General features: G+C 32.7%; 1 protein-coding gene across 9 annotated transcripts in view; it reads left to right on the forward strand.

Moving 5' to 3' along the window:
- LOC115886250 (ankyrin repeat domain-containing protein 12) overlaps positions 1–18,619 on the forward strand; it is an 80,202-nt gene that overhangs the window by 36,174 nt on the left and 25,409 nt on the right. For 8 of the 9 annotated variants that reach the window (XM_030905336.1, XM_030905343.1, XM_030905340.1 and 5 more), the window contains 2 exons: positions 16,638–16,807; positions 18,317–18,539. In XM_030905336.1, the coding sequence (XP_030761196.1) occupies positions 16,638–16,807; positions 18,317–18,539 (393 nt within the window). The remainder of the gene's footprint in view (positions 1–16,637; positions 16,808–18,316; positions 18,540–18,619) is intronic. The other variant, XM_030905339.1, reaches the window with a different exon arrangement.

An 18,619-nucleotide genomic window follows, 5' to 3' on the forward strand; every position in this document is an offset into this window, starting at 1 on the left:
GATGTAAAGACTGATTAGGTACCTAGGTTCATTTCTGTGCTTGTTTATTTTGTAGTTTGAATTTTTCTTTATTCAATTAGAATTATATCTTTTGTTTTTTGTTTAGTGTTCATACGTACAGTTCATACCAAAAAATCTTTTAGTCACGTGATTAAGCTTGACCGGCAAAGCATTGCCCACTTTTATATATTTTCTTTTAATCAAAATATTTTAGTAAACAAAAATAAATTAATTATAAATATATAAACAGTTATTATTTACATCAACAAAACTCGCCTTCTTCACAGCACTTAAGGGATAAAGGGCCATTACTACCGCTTTCCCGTTCTAAATATTCTAATAAAGTTGCGATGAGTTTTCTACGGCTATCTTGTATCAGTTCGCACTAAAAGGGGTTCTAAAAAGAACAATGTTCGACTGCAAGGTCTGCTAGTAAATATTTTCAAGCTTAAAGTATCATACTTTGAATAAGAAGACTAAGGAAGGAGCATATCAAAAATCTTAGGTCCACCGCGATGGGACTCAAATATGGCCGACTTAAATTCTGGTTTATCAATGCCGTTCTAATTTTATTTAAAAAATGTAAAACTGTGATGTAAGGTAGACGTGGGGTAGACTCAATAATAATTTTTTTTTACGTTGTGAATAAATGTTGATAGTTATTAAAATTGTTAGATTTACTACCTTTATACAACTATCAGTAGTAGAATAAATAATAAATAACATAAAATAAGCTCCGTAAAGACTGACAAATCCACAAAATTTCAAATCAAATTTAAATGTGTCAAATGAATCGTTAAACAGAACTGTCAAGGCTCCCCACCCTATATAGAGTGCTTTTTCCGCCCACCATGCATGAATACATGGATAGCATTATGCTCCTTCCTTAGTCTTCTTATTCAAAGGTATCATAGCACTATTTATTTAAACTAAAAACCCGTATAACAAAACTAAAGCGTCAAAACGAATGACAATGTCAGGAAATAAATAAATAAATGCGGCAACTTAACATTTTTTACAGCAGAGCTACCACCTGAATCCCCAGCGCGAAATTTAAATTCCAGTTAGTCAGCACGGCGCCGAATATGTCCATGGTTGGCAACAATGAATTTAAAAATTGCGCCCTCGATTACGTAACTAAAAGTTTAATTGATATGAAATACCGGGTGCGTCTGAAAAGTGACTACCCCTATAACTTTTTTATTTTTACAGTTAAGAAAACGAGATTTAGTATGTTAGTATATGACATAAATTAGGGTTGATTGACTTATTCAATTGTTTTCGGTCACTTCCTGTTTCACCGAAAATGACTACAACTTTTGATTTTTAAATAGCACCTACGGTACTTTTTTACTTTAGTCGATAGAAAATAACACTCTGAATAGAATGACATATCATATGTCAACTTTTGACATTTTGGTAGATGGTTTATTTGAAATTATAACTTTCGGTTCGTAACAATCGAAAATTTGACTCGAAATACCAAATGTGTGGTACCAAATTATTCGTAAAAAATGCTTTTTCCAAATATGCTAATGAGCCACCCTCGTTCCGTTTGAAAAAATTTAGATATCATTAAAAATACGATTTGAGCATTTTCTAACTCGCCAGGACAAGGCACTAAAAACATTAGACAATCAAATCTATTTTTCCAAGGCTCCTTGATTAAGAATTGGTGTTTTTAACATAACCATGGCACTCTAGATTGAATTTTAAAATTTAATTTTGTTTTAAGCGAGAATGTCAAAAGTTGACATATGATATGTCATTCTATTCAGAATGTCATTTTCTATCGAATAAAGTAAAAAAATACCGAGGGAGCCGTTTAAAAATCAAAAGTCGTAGTCATTTCCGGTGAAACAGGAAGTGACCAAAAACAATTGAATACGTCAATCAATCCTAATTTATGTCATATATTAACATACCAAATCTCGTTTTTTCATCTGAAAAAAATAAAAAAGTTACAGGGGTGAGCCACTTTTGAGACGCACCCGGTATATATGTAGTTGTTTCGTTTAAAGAACACCGTTACCATGACAAATATTCAAACTTTATAAGTATCAATTAGACTTTACTTGCTAAATTTCTAAAATTGTTATGGTAACGGAATTTTTGAAATGAGGCTATAATAATATAATCATTAATTTTTAAAGAGCTCTACTTAAGAAACCGGAAGGTATTATATAGCGTTAAAGGAGCCTTTTACACTATTTTTGTAAAACTAGAGCGACTAGAGGTTATATAGTCAAAGGCGACATAGTGATGAATTTTTCATCTCCTTCAGAATGTCAGCTGCAACGTTCGAATGAATTAGTATTATCAGCATAATACATAACTATGTTATAGTGGTAAAAGTGGTAAATATGCATAAAAGCAGCATGTATTAAAAATAACAGAGGCCCCAAGATGGAATTCTGATGACCCGAACCTGATAAAAATGTTTCCATCGGAAAGTATGTCTGATCCAGCAACCCTCACTTGCTTCTAAAAGCTATATAAACTTTTAACAAATTAAATATGCTTTCAGAACTAAATCTGCTTGGCAAATTTATTGTCGGAAGTGTTTTATATTTTAACTGGCCATTAAAAGTATAATCTTCAGTAATAAAATGTCGATAAACTCTAAACATTTTCTCTGGTGGTATTTTGTCATCTATAGTCTGTGAAACGAATAACCTTGAATTTGACAGTTCCCGCGGGCTTTTTTAGTGATAATTTTATTAGGTTAGCAACTTGCAGCCATACTGACGCAATACCGTCTCTAATAGAACAGCCTCAGAGCGAGATTTATGACGTCACGCTAGTTAGATACTACGCATTAATACATATGTTGTAGAATACATGGAAAACATAATTATTCCTCGTATTTTTGGTTTGTATTTTAAAAATGATATAGTTTACATGAAATATGCATAATATACAGTTAATAAATACAATATATATATAGCCATTTATAGTAATAAATACTTTGGCAAATAAACTATGAACCATACAAATGCAGCAAATATTTTACAATATACAAATAATAAATGTAAAATATATTTTAAATGTTGGGGTTTGAAAATCGATCTAATTTAACAAAAAACATTCAATATCTACTAATAATATAAAAACATTTTAAAGTCGTGTAAACTATATCATTTTTAAAATACAAACCAAAAATACGAGGAATAATTATTATGTTTTCCATGTATTCTACAACATATTTATTAATCCGTAGTATCTAACTAGCATGACGTCATAAATCTCGCTTTGAGGCTGTTCTATTAGAGACGGCATTGGTCTGATTTTTAGAAATGTCAAAAGCTGACATTTTACTTTTGACAATTATGACATTATGTGTTGATTTTTGCAAGAAGAGGAAGAACTGTCACTTGTTTTATTATTTTCTATTTCACGAAAGTAAAAAAGAGTTACCTATCTTACCTTCGTTCGGGCACTCAATTTAAAGAATATCAGTAACTTTTTTGACAGAGGGATTATATATTTGCCATGTTGGTAAAAAATAACGGTCAAAATTCAAAGTTATTCATTTTATAGACTATATACATTTGTTTCAGCTGCGTATCACCATGGTATCGCCGAAATAACAAACTCGGGCAAACTATTTTTTGGATTCAGAAAGCAATGATCTTTTGGTCCATTCTTTAAGTCACTTCGAAATACCTTAAAGTGACGGCATGGTGAATTTTATTTCACGCAGAACAAAAATAGAAATGAAAACACAACGGTGGCAAATCGTACATCCTTAATAAACCGCACTAAAAATTATGAGACAAACTTGATAGTTTTCGATAAACACACTTCTTATTTAGATGTTTACCTCTTTTACAAAATGGCAAAACTAAAGAGGAGGAGGGAGGAACCATGGTGGAACAGGAAACAGGAAGTTTAATTATGATCTTTATTCTTATTGGACGAGAATATTTGGAATTAAAGTAGTGGCAATTTTAGTGCGAGCTATAAAAGGATGAAAGTGGATAGGGTATGATCATAGATAAAAGAAAATAATCTTGTATTGGTATGATCGACAAAGTCGAAGTGATTGATACTATTATTTTCCTATTCAGTTAATGCTCAGTTATTTACCTACGAGTTTCGATACGAGTGGAGGGAGGTTCGCTCGGAGTTCGAGACCCTACTTTTATTTAAAATACCTGTAATAGTTCAATAAAATTATAGAAAAATTATTTTATCAAGAAAACAAAGGTGTAGTTCTAATTATGATTTATATTAGGAACAGATGAACAGAGTGAAAATGTAGACGTTGAAATAGTAGGGCCCTGTTTATGTTGGAGCTGTGATAAAGTATAAAGCATACACAGGGTGGTCCGAACTCTCTTCGGCAGCATACTCTGCAGATAAAAATAAGTAAAAAAGTTCGTATAAATGTATGTCCTGAAATACTTAGTTTGGGAGATACAGGGTGTAGAAGTTTCATTTTTATTTCGATTTTTTCTAAATAATTTCTGAAGTAACGTCAATATTTGGATGAAAATTGGTGTCTGGGAGTTTTTTAACATGAGAAATTTGATTTTGATGTCAATATGACACCTATTTGTAGGGGGAGCCACCTGCATGGGTTTTAACTGTTTTGAAGAGTAATAACTTTTCGTCCGTACCCGTATAAAACAACTGATTGAAAAAATATACATTTTCGTGATTTTTTACCTAAAAAATGTCCCTTGGCAAAAAAATGTCCCTTGGTAAAAATCGCTACGAGCAACCGTTCTCAAGATATTTAGAATGGAAATAGTCAATACGTGTCATTATTGACAAAAAATAAACATGTTGAGTAGATAGTTATTTGACTGAAATGATAAATTTGGGAACTTTTTTATTTTTTTAAATTAATCATAAATTTCTCTTCCAAAAAATGATGACAAAGCAGTGTCTCTTGAACTTCTGGCACAAAAACATTTCAAATTCATGATTTCAGTCTAATAACTATTTAGACATCATGTTTAATTTATGTCAATGACGACGTATTGATAATTTAGATTCCAAATATCTCGAGAACCATTACTCGCTGCGATTTTTACCAAGATACCTTTTTTAATTAAAAGACGCCGTAAATGTATATTTTTCTACTCAGCAGTTTTATACAGGTACGGACGAAAAGTTATTACTCTTCAAACCAGTTAAAAAATATATAGGTGGCGCCCTCTACAAGTAGGAGTCATATTGACATCAAAATCAAATTTCTCAGGTCAAAAAACTCCCAGACGCAATTTTCAATTATTTGGGAAAATTGCAATAAAAATGAAACTTCTACACCCTATACCTCCGAAAGAATATATACGCACTTTCTTAGTTATTTTTATCTGTAGACTATGCTGCCGAAGTTTCCGGAATACAGTTCGGACCACCCTGTATACTAGTGAAGCCAAGAAATAAAATGCAGTGTGTACACATATGTTTCTGCTGAAGTTGGGAGTAAATCTGCACCAGTAGACCACAGTAAACATAACAGCAGCGCAACACAAATGCTTGGATTTCTTTGCTTTTCGATCAACTACACAGTGGATGAACTTTCTAGAGCACCAGTCTTTTAATTTCTCTATATACTCGTATGTTGTATCATGTATAATCAAAGGTTTCCGATTTCATACACCTACATACTGCCATTGCTTGCTGACGAGTATTCGACACACATCAGAAGATGGTCAAGCAAGGCGTTTTCTTTCATGAGCTTTTCTGTGACTGAAAAGCCCGATACGTGATGTTATCTGCCTACCGTACTCCGGACATTCAAAAATCTCATTGCTTTGTTGTCTCTTTCCTTTTTGGTTGTCGCTGTTAACTGAGTTTACAATTCTTCTCCATTGAAATCTATTGTGAGCTGCTTCTTCCCACTCATTCTGCATGTTAATCCCCTTTAAGTTTTCGTGGAAAATGCCCTTGTACCTTTTCAGTTGTCCACTTGGCATCCTCTTACCGTCTATAATATAGACTGTGTGATGACTCAAGGAAGGGGGGCACAATAGATCTTTAAGGTCGCAGTGATTAATCCCCCTTCTTACTCATTCTACATTCATCTACCGTCTACAAGCTCATCGTACAGCAGATATTTTGGTATGCGGTTTTCTTGCATTCTGCATACGTGACCAACCCATCTTAAGCGGGATTTTATAACCATGACTCCAATACTCTCGCAGTTAGCTTTTTCAAGAACCAATACGTTTCAGACATGATGGAACCACCGGATTCTTAAGAGTTTCTTCTCTAAGTGTTAAAGAGTTTCTTTCTAATCTAAGGTGTCTCTGTAGCAACTTGTTTAATGCGTTCATGTGTCGGCGGTACGGCATGGCACCCAGGTTTCGCTCCCATATAACATGGTGGGGATTATAATTGCTCGGTACACTGCAAGTTTCGTTTTTGTACTCAAGTCATGATTGTAGAAAACGCTGTCTTTTAATTTCCAGAATGCTCTTGAGGCGCTGCTAATCCTGTGCTGAATTTCAGAGTCAATGTTCGTCTTTTCCGAAATCAAACTGCCGAGGTAATTGAATTCCATCACATATTCCAATAGTTCTTCTCCGATTTTTATAGCATTGTTGTGATCTTCCAGGGGAGTGCACATGATTTTGGTTTTGTCGATGTTTAGCTTAAGGCCCAAAGCCTCGTATGCTCAGATATATGTGTTCAACATTATTTATTGTAATTGTTGTAACGTTTTTGCAACTAGAGCGCAGTTATCAGCGTATTGAAGTTATGGGATGAATTTTGTACGCGTTTTTGCACTGAGCCTTTTTATGTTGAACACCTACAGGATCCTTGGAAGAATATGTAAATTATTAAAATTTTCCAAATTGAAATGTATTGAGAAGTGTTCATGTGTATCATATTGCAGAATTTAAAAACAAAAAAATCTTCACACACTTCAGTTAACTCGTTGTACTTGACTAATAAGTATTGCAGCTGTTCAAAACAAAACTTCTTTTTACCAGCGAAGCTACAAAACAAAATGCATGTATTTTATTTTATTTATAAGCAGGTGTTCATGTCGAAGCGGGGAGTAGATCGAGATTTTTTTTCATCCTATGTCGTTGCCACCCTAATATCTTTGAGTTTATAGTTAAGCACAGCTCCAACATAATCATAGCCAAAGTTTTAAAGAAATAGATGAAAAGCAGAATTAGCAATTCAATGCTAATTGCTAATGCATTTTGACACTTTTTGCCCCACCCTATGTTAAAACCTAGTTACGCCCTTGCATAGGTATTCTCAAACACCAACAGAACTTACATTATTAAAATTTGGCTCCCCTATTGATTTTAGAGTGAAGTCGTAAATAATTTTTTTTAAATGTTTATGTATGGTAAATACACATGCCAAATTTGAACAATTTTGGACCAGCCGATTTTGAGTAATTTAAGAAAATTTGTATTTATTTTTAAATTAAAACCAAACATGTAACAATCAAACACCAGGATTATTTTGTTTGGATTATTTGTTAATAATAATTGTAAAAAATAAGAAAATATTTACTAGTTTTATGACAAAATATATTTTTATGATGTTTTAAACCTGTTATATACAGGGTGTCCCAATATCCCGTGGACATAGAACTACTGCGTATTTTTGGAATCAAAATAAGTTCATTGGGCACAATTTACCTCTATGCAAAAGTGCTTCGTTTGTCCATTAGAGGGCATCAAACTTTAAAAAAAAATGAACATATTTTTCAAGATATATCTTAAGAACCCAATGGCGTAGCGTGGGTTAGGGGCACCCGGGGCGGAGAGCCTCTAGGAGAGATTTGTCGCCCCTACCGAATCAGCCCGCCGCGCCGCCTTTATAACAATTTTTTGTCGCCCCGTAGGTACTTGGAATAGAGGTGTGTAGTTCGTGAACGAATTAGTTCCAATGAACTATTCCGACCCCGGAATGAAAGGAACTAGTTCCTGGTTTTTCAAAGAACTAGTTCCTCAGGACCTATTCTGGAATCGAGACTGTGACCGATATAGAATAATATGCGACGGCGACGGATCGGCTAGCGCGCGTACCCCGATGGTAGGCAGGAGTGGGGAGTGCCAGCCGTACGTTATCGAATCCGAACCTAGAGGAACTAAACTAAAATATAGACAGTTAAAGCACGGCCAAAAACGTAGACGTAAACGTATCGTTTGACATGTACGCTTGCGCAGTGTGAAATTCATTTGCGTTTACGGATACGTGATACGTATCTTTACGTGCCTTTACGTACGTACAAAACGCAACCGTATCGAGCCGAAGGAGTTTCGATTTTCACCCGAATGATACCGAACGTACAAATTCACAAACAACTCGTTTCCACAACTGGCTAGTAATTAAGTTATTTCATAAATTTTGGGGCCAGTGTCACCGAACTGGGCCTATTTTATTACAATAAATTAGTATGAAAATATTAAGCATCATTCTTATTGCCAAAACCATATGAGGATTCTAAAAGATGGAATCTAATAAATAATCATAAAGCTGTGTCTGTTTCCAATATCTTTTTATTACGAACAGCATTTTAAGTTGTAAGGACTACTTTCTGTAATAAAATAATTTCGATTTATAATTTTCTTCATTTTTCGATATTACTTTTATAAATTTAATGTGGAATCATGGAATAATAGATATCCATTTTCAATTTTAAAATTAAATAAATTGTTTCACAAAATAATTTAGAATTACAAATGTACCATTTGCGTCACGCACGTCAAAATACTTGTTTTAACTCTTCTTTACACGACAACGCAACGGCAGACGTAACGTAAGTTTATGCGTTACGTCTCGAGAGATACGTATACGTATTGTGCCTTGCTTTAACTGTAATAATAAAAGACTAGTTTTTACGTACGAACGGATCGGGCCAGCGCGATTGATGCTAGGCAGGCGTGGGGAGTGCCAGCCGTATGTTATCGGATCCGGACATAGAGGAACTATTAAAAGACTAGTTCACGGGAATCTATTCAGTCGGCAGATCCGAGATATAATACAAGGCGACGACGATGGATTCGGCCTTGTCTATTGCCACAGCCGGCGCGGGGTAATTACCACCAAAAATTTGTCTTGGATACTGTTTTTGAGTTTTAGTTTGTTTTTTAAATATTTTATGGGAATGTTTCACTTTAGGTCCCTAAAATATATAATAAATAAGTCCCTAAAAAGAAATAACTTATAAAACGAAGTAGATATTCTGAACTTTTATACAAAAACAAAAAGCTTGAAGTGAGGAAAAATATAATTTTTCGTAAAATTTTTGTAATATTTGCTCCAATTGATTTGTGATATAGTTTTTTAAATTCTGATTTGAGTTTTTTTTATTTTTTTTTATCTGCAATAAAACTTACCTATATGTTTTTAACATACACAATTACACGTCTCGTTATATCTCCGTACATTATAAAAATTATACAGATCATACTGTGAATAGTTCTGACTGACAACGAAACGCATTAAGCTTGATTTTCATGCATCCGTTGTCCGACGATACGATGATACGATATTAATTTTATTGGTTGAATTTAAAGACTTCTGTTGGTTAGAAACGGTTAACCAATCGAAGCCTTTAAATACAACCAATGAAATTAATATCGTATCAACGTATCGTCGGACAACGGATGCATGAAAATCAAGCATGTCAAGGGGGATGTCAATGTTAGTCGGGAACTATTGTGAACTAAAGACCTAGTTCAAGGACCTATTCCTCTGGACGAACTAGAACTAAGGAACTAGTTCCTCCCAAGGAACTAGAATTCCCACCTCTAACTTGGAAGGTCGCTGCCCGTGGCGGCCCGCCCCCTCCGCCACCGCCTTGCTTCGCCACTGTAAGAATCGATATTCCGATTTAAATGAAATTTAGGGTGCTTTATGTTTTGCTAAACGGTTTAACATTTGACTTTCTAATATAATTCACAAAAATCAAGAAAAAGTACGAGAAGGGTGAAAATTACCCTCAACCCTACATACATTTTAGTAGATTATTTTTCGTAATCGTCTCTTGTAGAAGAACGCTACACCACGTAGTTTTTGAGGACGCTCGGACGCTCCGCGCGTATGGTCTTCATCTGAAAGCGCTGTAATTGTCAGCAGTGGTTTACTAATAAACAAATTTGCCTAACGGGCAAAAAAATGCTTAACGTTTCAGAAAGTCCAGGGTTGCGCCTCTTATACGACGCGGAGGCTCCAGGGAAAACGGTAGTTTATATCGAACTAAAATTTTGGAAGCATATGTAGGTTAATTGACAGAATTTTATAAAATATAAATAGTTATATAACTATACATATATAAAATATATATAGTTATACAGGTTGTCCCCAAAAAAAGTTACACTCTAAAGTTGTGTTTTGTGTAATGGGACACCCTATACAGGATGGCGCACCTCATTCGCCTCGGTTTATTATACGAAAACGGAAAGATGTAGAAACCATTTTTTTTGTGGGTATATGTAGAGAGGCAATGTGCATAATTTAACATTATTTTCAAATGTACAGGGTGTGTCAGAACTAAGATTCATACCAAAATTATATTTTTTCTTATGGAACACCCAGTATTTTATTTCATTTTTGGATGTTTGGGCATAAAATAAGGCATTTATTATAAGGGTTAAATATGTTTAAATGCTTTGGGTTTTGAGATATTTATGTAAATATGCATGCTATGATAAAAAAGTGTGTCAACACCCTGTACTTTATTAGAGTTAATTCATGTGCTGATTTTGAAGCCAGAGAAATAAACTTTACTAAAAAATTTGATTGCTTTCTTAAATGTATACAGGGGTATCAAAAATTGCTGGTCTATTTAAATATTTATTTTACATAAAAACTTCGTTATTTCAAATACAACACTATGTATTTTTTTAAATAAGTCTAAGCAGTTTAAATGCCTTTTTAAACTATATTAGGGTTTCCTATACCTAACTGGCTCAGATTTTGAATAAAAAGCGATTTTTCAATAAAATGACAAACAAGATAGTTGATGTCGCCATGGCAATTTGCTAGTGACAGTTAGTAGCTATTTTCAAAATCGACATTAGTTTATGGACTTTATTTAAATTTATAACAGTTTACTTTTATTTAATTTACCTACAAGTAAGGATTTATTACTTTATCAAGAAAAATAAAGAAGTAGTTCTTTGACTTATATTACGATGACTTGTAGATATATTGGATTTTCTATAAAAGAACCAATTAAGGCAAATTCATTTTCTTTACTTCCAAAGACACGTTTCTGCCTAATAGGTTTGTCATATACCACACTATCAGCTCTGCGAAATAGGAAAAGTAGTTTTTCAAAGGAACGCTTGTCAAAAAAATTCCTATTTGGATATCTTTGAGCATAAACCCTTCAGCAGCCAACAAGCAATTGTCCTCACAAAATAAAATCACTAGTAAGATATTTATTCCTTCCGCCAGCAGATACTGCTTCATTTTTCTTGATAAAATAATAAATACTTACTTATTAACCGTATTGTAGATAAATTAAATAAAAATAACCTGTTATAAAGTCCATAAACTAATGTCGATTTTGAAAATAGCTACGAAGTGTCACTAGAAAATTGCCATGGCGACACCAGCAATCTTGATTACAATTTTATTGAAAAATCGCTTTTTATTGTCTATTATGCGCCACCCCTCGGATTGTAGAAAAAAATAAAGGTGGGTTTTATTAAAAAAGCATATTATGCCTAAAATGTAAGGATTTTGACATATTCCACTTTTTGTGAAAATGAAGAATAAAATTTAAATTTCAATAACAGCTATCTAAATTGTAATTTATCCTGTATAGCCTGATATTTAATTACGTAAACCATTGTATGTTAAACCAAATTAAAATTTTACACGAAAAGTTGTACAGGGTGAGACAAAACTAATATGGAACATTGGTTACTTATAAAAGCTACTCCTATATATTTAAAGTTACTCCTATATTTTAAATGGAACACCCAGCATATTATTCCGGTATTCAATGGAGAATTCATATATCTTCAAAATATTATTAAGGTTGCCTACACCTGAAACAAAATTTTTCCTATATAATTTCCTTTTTATGATTTCGCGCCACTAGATCTTATTATTTGAAAAAAATCTTGGTGGCTGTGCTAATCTGTTAATTTAACAAAAATTAAAGGATGTAGGGCAAAATACTGTAATAAAAAGATACACGTTTAAAACATATCTTAAGTATCACATAATTAACACTAGATATGAACCTACACTGAAAAAAGAAGCTATTTAACCTGAATAAAAATGGAGTGCAGCAAAATAAATATTTGTTTCCTATAAGCGGAATAAATATTTGTTTTATATTATTTGAAAAAATATTTGAACTTTGCTAAAAATTTTTGTTTAAGTCAAAAATATAATTATTTAATAAACAATATTTTTATTTCCACCAAAGAAATCAGTTTGTTTCTTGACCCTAGCAAGGTCTTTGTATTATGTAAAAATTTGTTTAACGTGCAGCATCTAATTATTCTCTGTAAATAAAAGATTATGTCTTTACAAAATAAATTACGTTTGCTTCAAAGGAATAGTAATTTAAAACCAAATACTTTTTCAATTTACCTGAATACGCAAGTTGTTTGACTTGTTTTGACGTTTTTTTATTCCAAAATACCTATTTGTTTGGATTAACCAAAATGATTTGTTTGACTCAAAATAAAATGTGTACAGGGTTTTCTTTTATATTTGACACCCTCTATAGAGACCTTATTTTTGAAGCTAGTAAAGAACTTCAAATATAAAAGTTGAATGATTTTTTCCATAGCATCTTTTGAATCTATCAGAAAAAATAAATGCACATCGGAAAGTGGAAAAAAAATCAAAGTTTTATGTATTTTTATTAAAATACCCTGTATAATAATAGCGAAGAGGACTTTTATTTTATCTATAATAATAGACAGACTGTTTAATTCAAAAACACAACTTTGATTATTTTTTTTCAGTTTTCCGATGAGTTGTTTTTTTGTGATATATTTAAAACATAATAATAATGATATGGAAAAAATCCTTCCACTTTTGTATTTCAAGATTTTCATAGCTTTAAAAATAAGGTATCTAGATAGAGTGCAAAATATAAAAGAAAACCCTGTACAGTTTTTCTTCAGATTCTCGTATATACCACTATTTTTTGGTCCTAACTAATTAAAAAAAAAACAATAACATTTACTAAGTATATATTTATTGAAAGATATTATCACTATGACATGTGCACACAGATGCACTATTGAAGGGTCCATATAAAACAAAACATGTTTTTTTCTTAAAATATTGTGTTTCACCTAACATCAAATAACGTGATAAATACCTATACCTAATAATAAATATTCAGATAAACATCAGGAAATGGTACTTACAACGCTTTTACCATCCCCCGTGTAATGAATATTAAACGGAACTGGACAAACTTCTTTGTCAAAAGGATAAAGACGTACATACTTTGTACTATTTGGGTTAGAAACCTCAAACGCTTGTGCCTTAAAACTATATCCTACTGTTTCTAATAACGAATCTTCTTGATGGAACCTGATGGATTTAAAAAACGCCTTCAATCGTCCAAAGGCACTCACTAAACAGACAATCGAAAGCAGGAAAATTTAGAATACACAGAGACAATCTGCGGTTGAATTCATATTATCTGGAAAATTAGTGGTTTCAAATCACAAGGACAGTCGCATACATCACGCACTAGACACTAAGTCTCCGACGCGAACCGGTAAAGGAATACGGATGATGAAATAATTCGAGAAGGCAGGTCAACCCTACCCCTCAATTTTTCGCACGTACACCCGGACATGAATAAAAATTTATTTAATGTCAATAAGGTATTTTTTTGACAAAAATAAAATTACGAAATATGTAGAATGATGTTTGATAAATAAATAGTTATTTAATTAATTATAGAAAATATCAAACAAATATGAGGAAAATAACAATCAAGTCAGTTTACTTAAAGTAAACAAAATTTATTTTGAACAAACAATACTTATTTACGAAAAATAAAAATATGCCAAACACATCATTTATTTACATTTTTCTGTCGTTTATTTTCAGTGTATAATTATGTAACAAAAATTAGCTAGATGAAATCTAATCTAAAAGCTTCCTTTCCTGTTTACTGCATAAAATGATTCTCTTTTCAAAAGGTGTTAAAAGTCATGTTAAAAGGCATACGTAGAGTTTTACTTCAAAAAACAGCCACAATCATTTCTCTCATGTCGACAATAGTTGGTCGAGTTTTGTAAACGCTGTCTTTAGCATATCCCCATAAAAAAATCCAAGACTAGATAAAATCAGGAGCATTTAAGAATTCTATTAATTGGTGAATGCACACTGTATTCACCAACTAATAGAATCATATTAATTCTCTCTGATGTAGGATAAGTTTCCATTTTCGGAAAATTTCTGAGATTTTTTTTGTTTTAACTGACACAAAATGATAACTAGTTGCTAAAGTTGAACTAATTAGACGGCTATGTTGAAGTAACGTTAGATATATCACAGATCACAGCCACCCTAGATTTTATCAAATAGTAAAGATCTACTCACACTAAATTATAAAAATGATAATACCTAGGAAAATTTTTGTTTGGGGGTAGGTAACCTTAATAGTATTTTGAAGAGACCATTGACTATCAGAATAATATACTGGGTGTTCCATTTAAACTAATGGAGTAACTTGCTTTTACAGTTAACCAATGTTTAACATTAATTTTGCCTCACCCTGTATTATTTTTTGGGTCCGGTTTTAATTTGATTTAAAGTACAATAGTTATTTTAACTACGTGTTAGGCTATATTGGGTAAATTCTAATTTAGGTAGCTTTTATTGAAATTTAAAAATTGTTCATTTTTAGAAAATGTCAAATAAGTCAAAAACCTTACATTTCAGTCATATACTTCCCTAATAAAACTCACCTTTATTTTTCTCCTAGAATCCAAAAATCAAAAAAAAATAAAAATGTAAAAAAACACAACTTTGATGTGCAACTTTTTTTGAATATAATAATAATGAGAATTTACACAGTTTCTTCTTCATGCCCGTAGCATTATATGAGCTCCGTAGTACAATTAAAAGTATTAAAAACAAATCCTCATCTGGGACTGATGGGCTTACTCTCAAAATTTTCTCTGAACTGAAACGTTAATCTATCTTACTAATTAACAAGTCATTCCAAAAAGGAGTTTTTCAAAACTGTCTTAAGACAGCAATTATTCCTCTGCATAAAGGAGGAGATAAAGATCAAGCTTCGAACTATCGCCCAATTGCTCTCCTGCCCACATTATCTAAGATCATTGAAAGATTGGTTAAAAAAAAGACTTATATCTTTTCTTCTTAAATATAAAGTATGTACTTACTACCCATCAATTTGGATTTCTAAGTAACAGTTGCACAAATGATGCTATGTTCGACCTTTTTACTAATGCATACTCTAGCCTGAATAACCATCACTCTACAGCTACAATTTTCTGTGATTTCTCTAAGGCTTTCGACTGTGTAAATCATGATATCTTAACTAACAAATTGCAATATTATGGATTCAGGGGAGTGCCACTCGAATGGCTTAAGTCATATCTTGGCAACAGAAGGCAGCTTGTGAGGATGTCTAGTCTTCTTGTAAGCCTATAGAATGTGGTGTCCCTCAGGGTTCAGTACTTGACCCTATTTTGTTTCTGGTGTTTATCAAGGACATTGCAATTCTAGACATTAGCGGTAAAATCTGCTTCTTTGCGGACGATACTAGTTTCACTTGGAGCGGCTCAGATGTTACGGCACTATACGTATAATAGATAGATAGATATTTCTTTATTTATTTCCAATGCTTACAATAAAAACACATCAAATAGCCCAAACAGGCATGGAAACATTGTCAAATAAGAATATTACACACCAAAAATAATATAATTACAGTTAAGATAATACTACAATTAAACTAAGATCTTAACTAGGTAAAGTAAGTAAATACATAGAAGAAATAAAAACGACAGAATTAATATATACAAACAACAAATATTACACATTAGATATCAGACTTATAATAATACTGTCGCTGGATAATACTATATCCAGTACGCACCATACGCACCATTAAATATTGGTGCGATTCTAATCTCCTATGCCTCAACCTTTCAAAAACAAAAGTTTTGTCATATAAAAGTACTATACAACTTTTATACTTAATAACACCACTATTGGACTCTGTGAAATTTTTTTTGAATTGATTTGTATTATATGATATTTTTTTTTATTATATGTATTTTTTTTTGTACTTTTGTTTGTTGCTTGAATGCTGTGTCGATGAAGCTATTTTGGCTTTTTGTACAATAAAGCGTTGTTTATTATTTATTATTATTATTATTATTGAGGATACCCTGTAGAAGTCTATATTTTTCACAAAATTACATTTCAATACAAACTGTTGTTCTCCTTGGAGCCTCCGTGTCGTATGAGAGGCGCCACCCTGCATATCTCTTTCCGTCGTTTCCGTCGTCGGAAGCAAAAAAACACAAATAACAAAGAAAAAAAAACTATTTAAAATATCTAAATGCAACTATTCTAGAACACTTTAGTTTTTTTAACAGATACGTCTACAAAAACCGTTGGCATTCTGTTAAAAAATAAAACTCTGTACTCGGTATTAATAAAGTTTGTTGATGTTGTAGAATCGGGCAGCACGACGTCGTCGAGAGCACAGCCTCGTTCGAGGGATGAGAAGAAAGTCACGTCTTCGGAGAAACAGAAAAGTGGAAGTGCGAGCACCTCGTCCAGCGACATGGAAAATAAGACGAGTTCTGCTGCCGCCGACGACGTTTACGAATTTAAATCTGTAAAAGTAAGCGAAATTACACTATCGGACAAAAGTAGAGAAACTTTTTAAAATTGTGTCTTATTTGTTAACGCAGGGACTGAGGCCGTTTTGTGCATTGGTAAAATTAAAGATACTTAAATAGTTCTTATTTAAATGAAATCATCACATGTCTCACGAAAACTTAAGATTTTATTCAGTTAATTAAATAAAAAACTATAGGGACAAAAATAGAGAAACTAAAAATTAATATATATATTACAAGTACCTAGTTGATGCTAACCTAATAAAATTAATAATGGTTAGAGTAACCGTGATTAGCTATGACTTCACGACATCGCTTTGGCATGGAGTCCAATAGTTTTGTTATGATATCTGGTTCAATGGAATTCCAGGTCTTTTTCAAAATTCTTATCAAATCTTTCTTATTGCTAATGTAACTTCGTCTTATCCGGCGATCTAGTTCCTCCCACAGGTTTTCAATGGGGTTAAGGTCTGGACTTTCGGCAGGAAAGTCCATAACCCTAATTTGTTCAGACAAAAACCATTCTTGTAAAGGTTTCGATTTATACTTTGGATCATTATCTTGCTGCAATATCCAGGTTAAAGGCAAATTATCATCAGCAAATGGAATTATCACTTGCTTTAAGATGTCCAAATAAATAAATCGATCCATTGTTCCTTCTATTACATGCAGTGGTCCCATGCCGTAGCCCGAGAAGCATCCCCACACCATGCTTTACAGTGGCCTTGGTATACTTTGGATCAAATCTTTTCCCTTCTGGGCGATGTATCCACGATATGCCATCGGATCCAAATATATTGAATTTGCTTTCATCTGAAAACAGGACCCTTTTCCAGTCATTCGTCAACAAGTGCAAATATTTTTTTGCAAAGGTAAGTTTGGCCTTCTGGTTCTTCTTACTGATGAGTGTTTTTTTGGCTGCTCTTCTGCGAAATAGCTTCCCTTAGCCGTCTTTGGATGACCTTAGAGCTTATATTGACACCAGGTAGCTCACTCAAAATTTGATTTGTCGATTAATGCAGATTAGTTAAGGCGATTTTTTTAATTATCATTTCAATATTTTTCGTTGTTTTCTTTGGCCGACCACTTTTTTTGTTGACAGACTTATGCAAATTAAACACTGTGCCTATATCCATTTGCCGTACACAATTCCGATGTGCGTTGATTATTTTTTCTCGAGGATCCTCAGACAAATATTTTCCGAATCAGAATATCAACACTTTTCACCTTAAGCAAATAACTACTAAGTATGGTCAATTTTTATGTTGGTTTCTTTATTTATGTCCTTTCAAAAATATTTGTGTCCATATTATAAATAAACACATGATAAGATAAATTTGGAATGTGGCGAAAAATGATGATGGTATTGCTAAAAGGAAATAATATGTTTAAAACAAACATTATTTTAAATATTGGAGATTTTTGAAATCCGACGAGTTTTAAAAAGTTTCTCTACTTTTGTCTGATAGTGTACATCGACTTACTTAATATTACACTTTTCTCGCCCGCAGGAGACCGATTCTTCGCCCGATAAGAACGCGGACGGTGGAGACTCCGAAATTGAGCCAACCGATCCCCTCTCTATAGTAACCAATGCAAACGAGGATTCTAGTAAAAGGGCTTATTCGGAATTCGAAAATAACGAAGAGAATGAAAAAGACGAAGAAAATAAGAGGAAGAGAAGAAAGGAGGATGGTGGAAAGGAAAGTGGAAAAGCAAATCAAAGGAGTACTGGTAAATATAATCTAGTATTATATATCTATAGTCGTAGTATTTTTTTTATTTATTTAATCTGCCAAACCTATATGGAATAT

The sequence above is a fragment of the Sitophilus oryzae genome, unplaced genomic scaffold (genome assembly GCF_002938485.1).
Source record: "Sitophilus oryzae breed Bouriz unplaced genomic scaffold, Soryzae_2.0 scaffold_476_pilon_pilon, whole genome shotgun sequence".
NCBI classification, from domain to species: Eukaryota; Metazoa; Arthropoda; class Insecta; order Coleoptera; family Curculionidae; genus Sitophilus; species Sitophilus oryzae.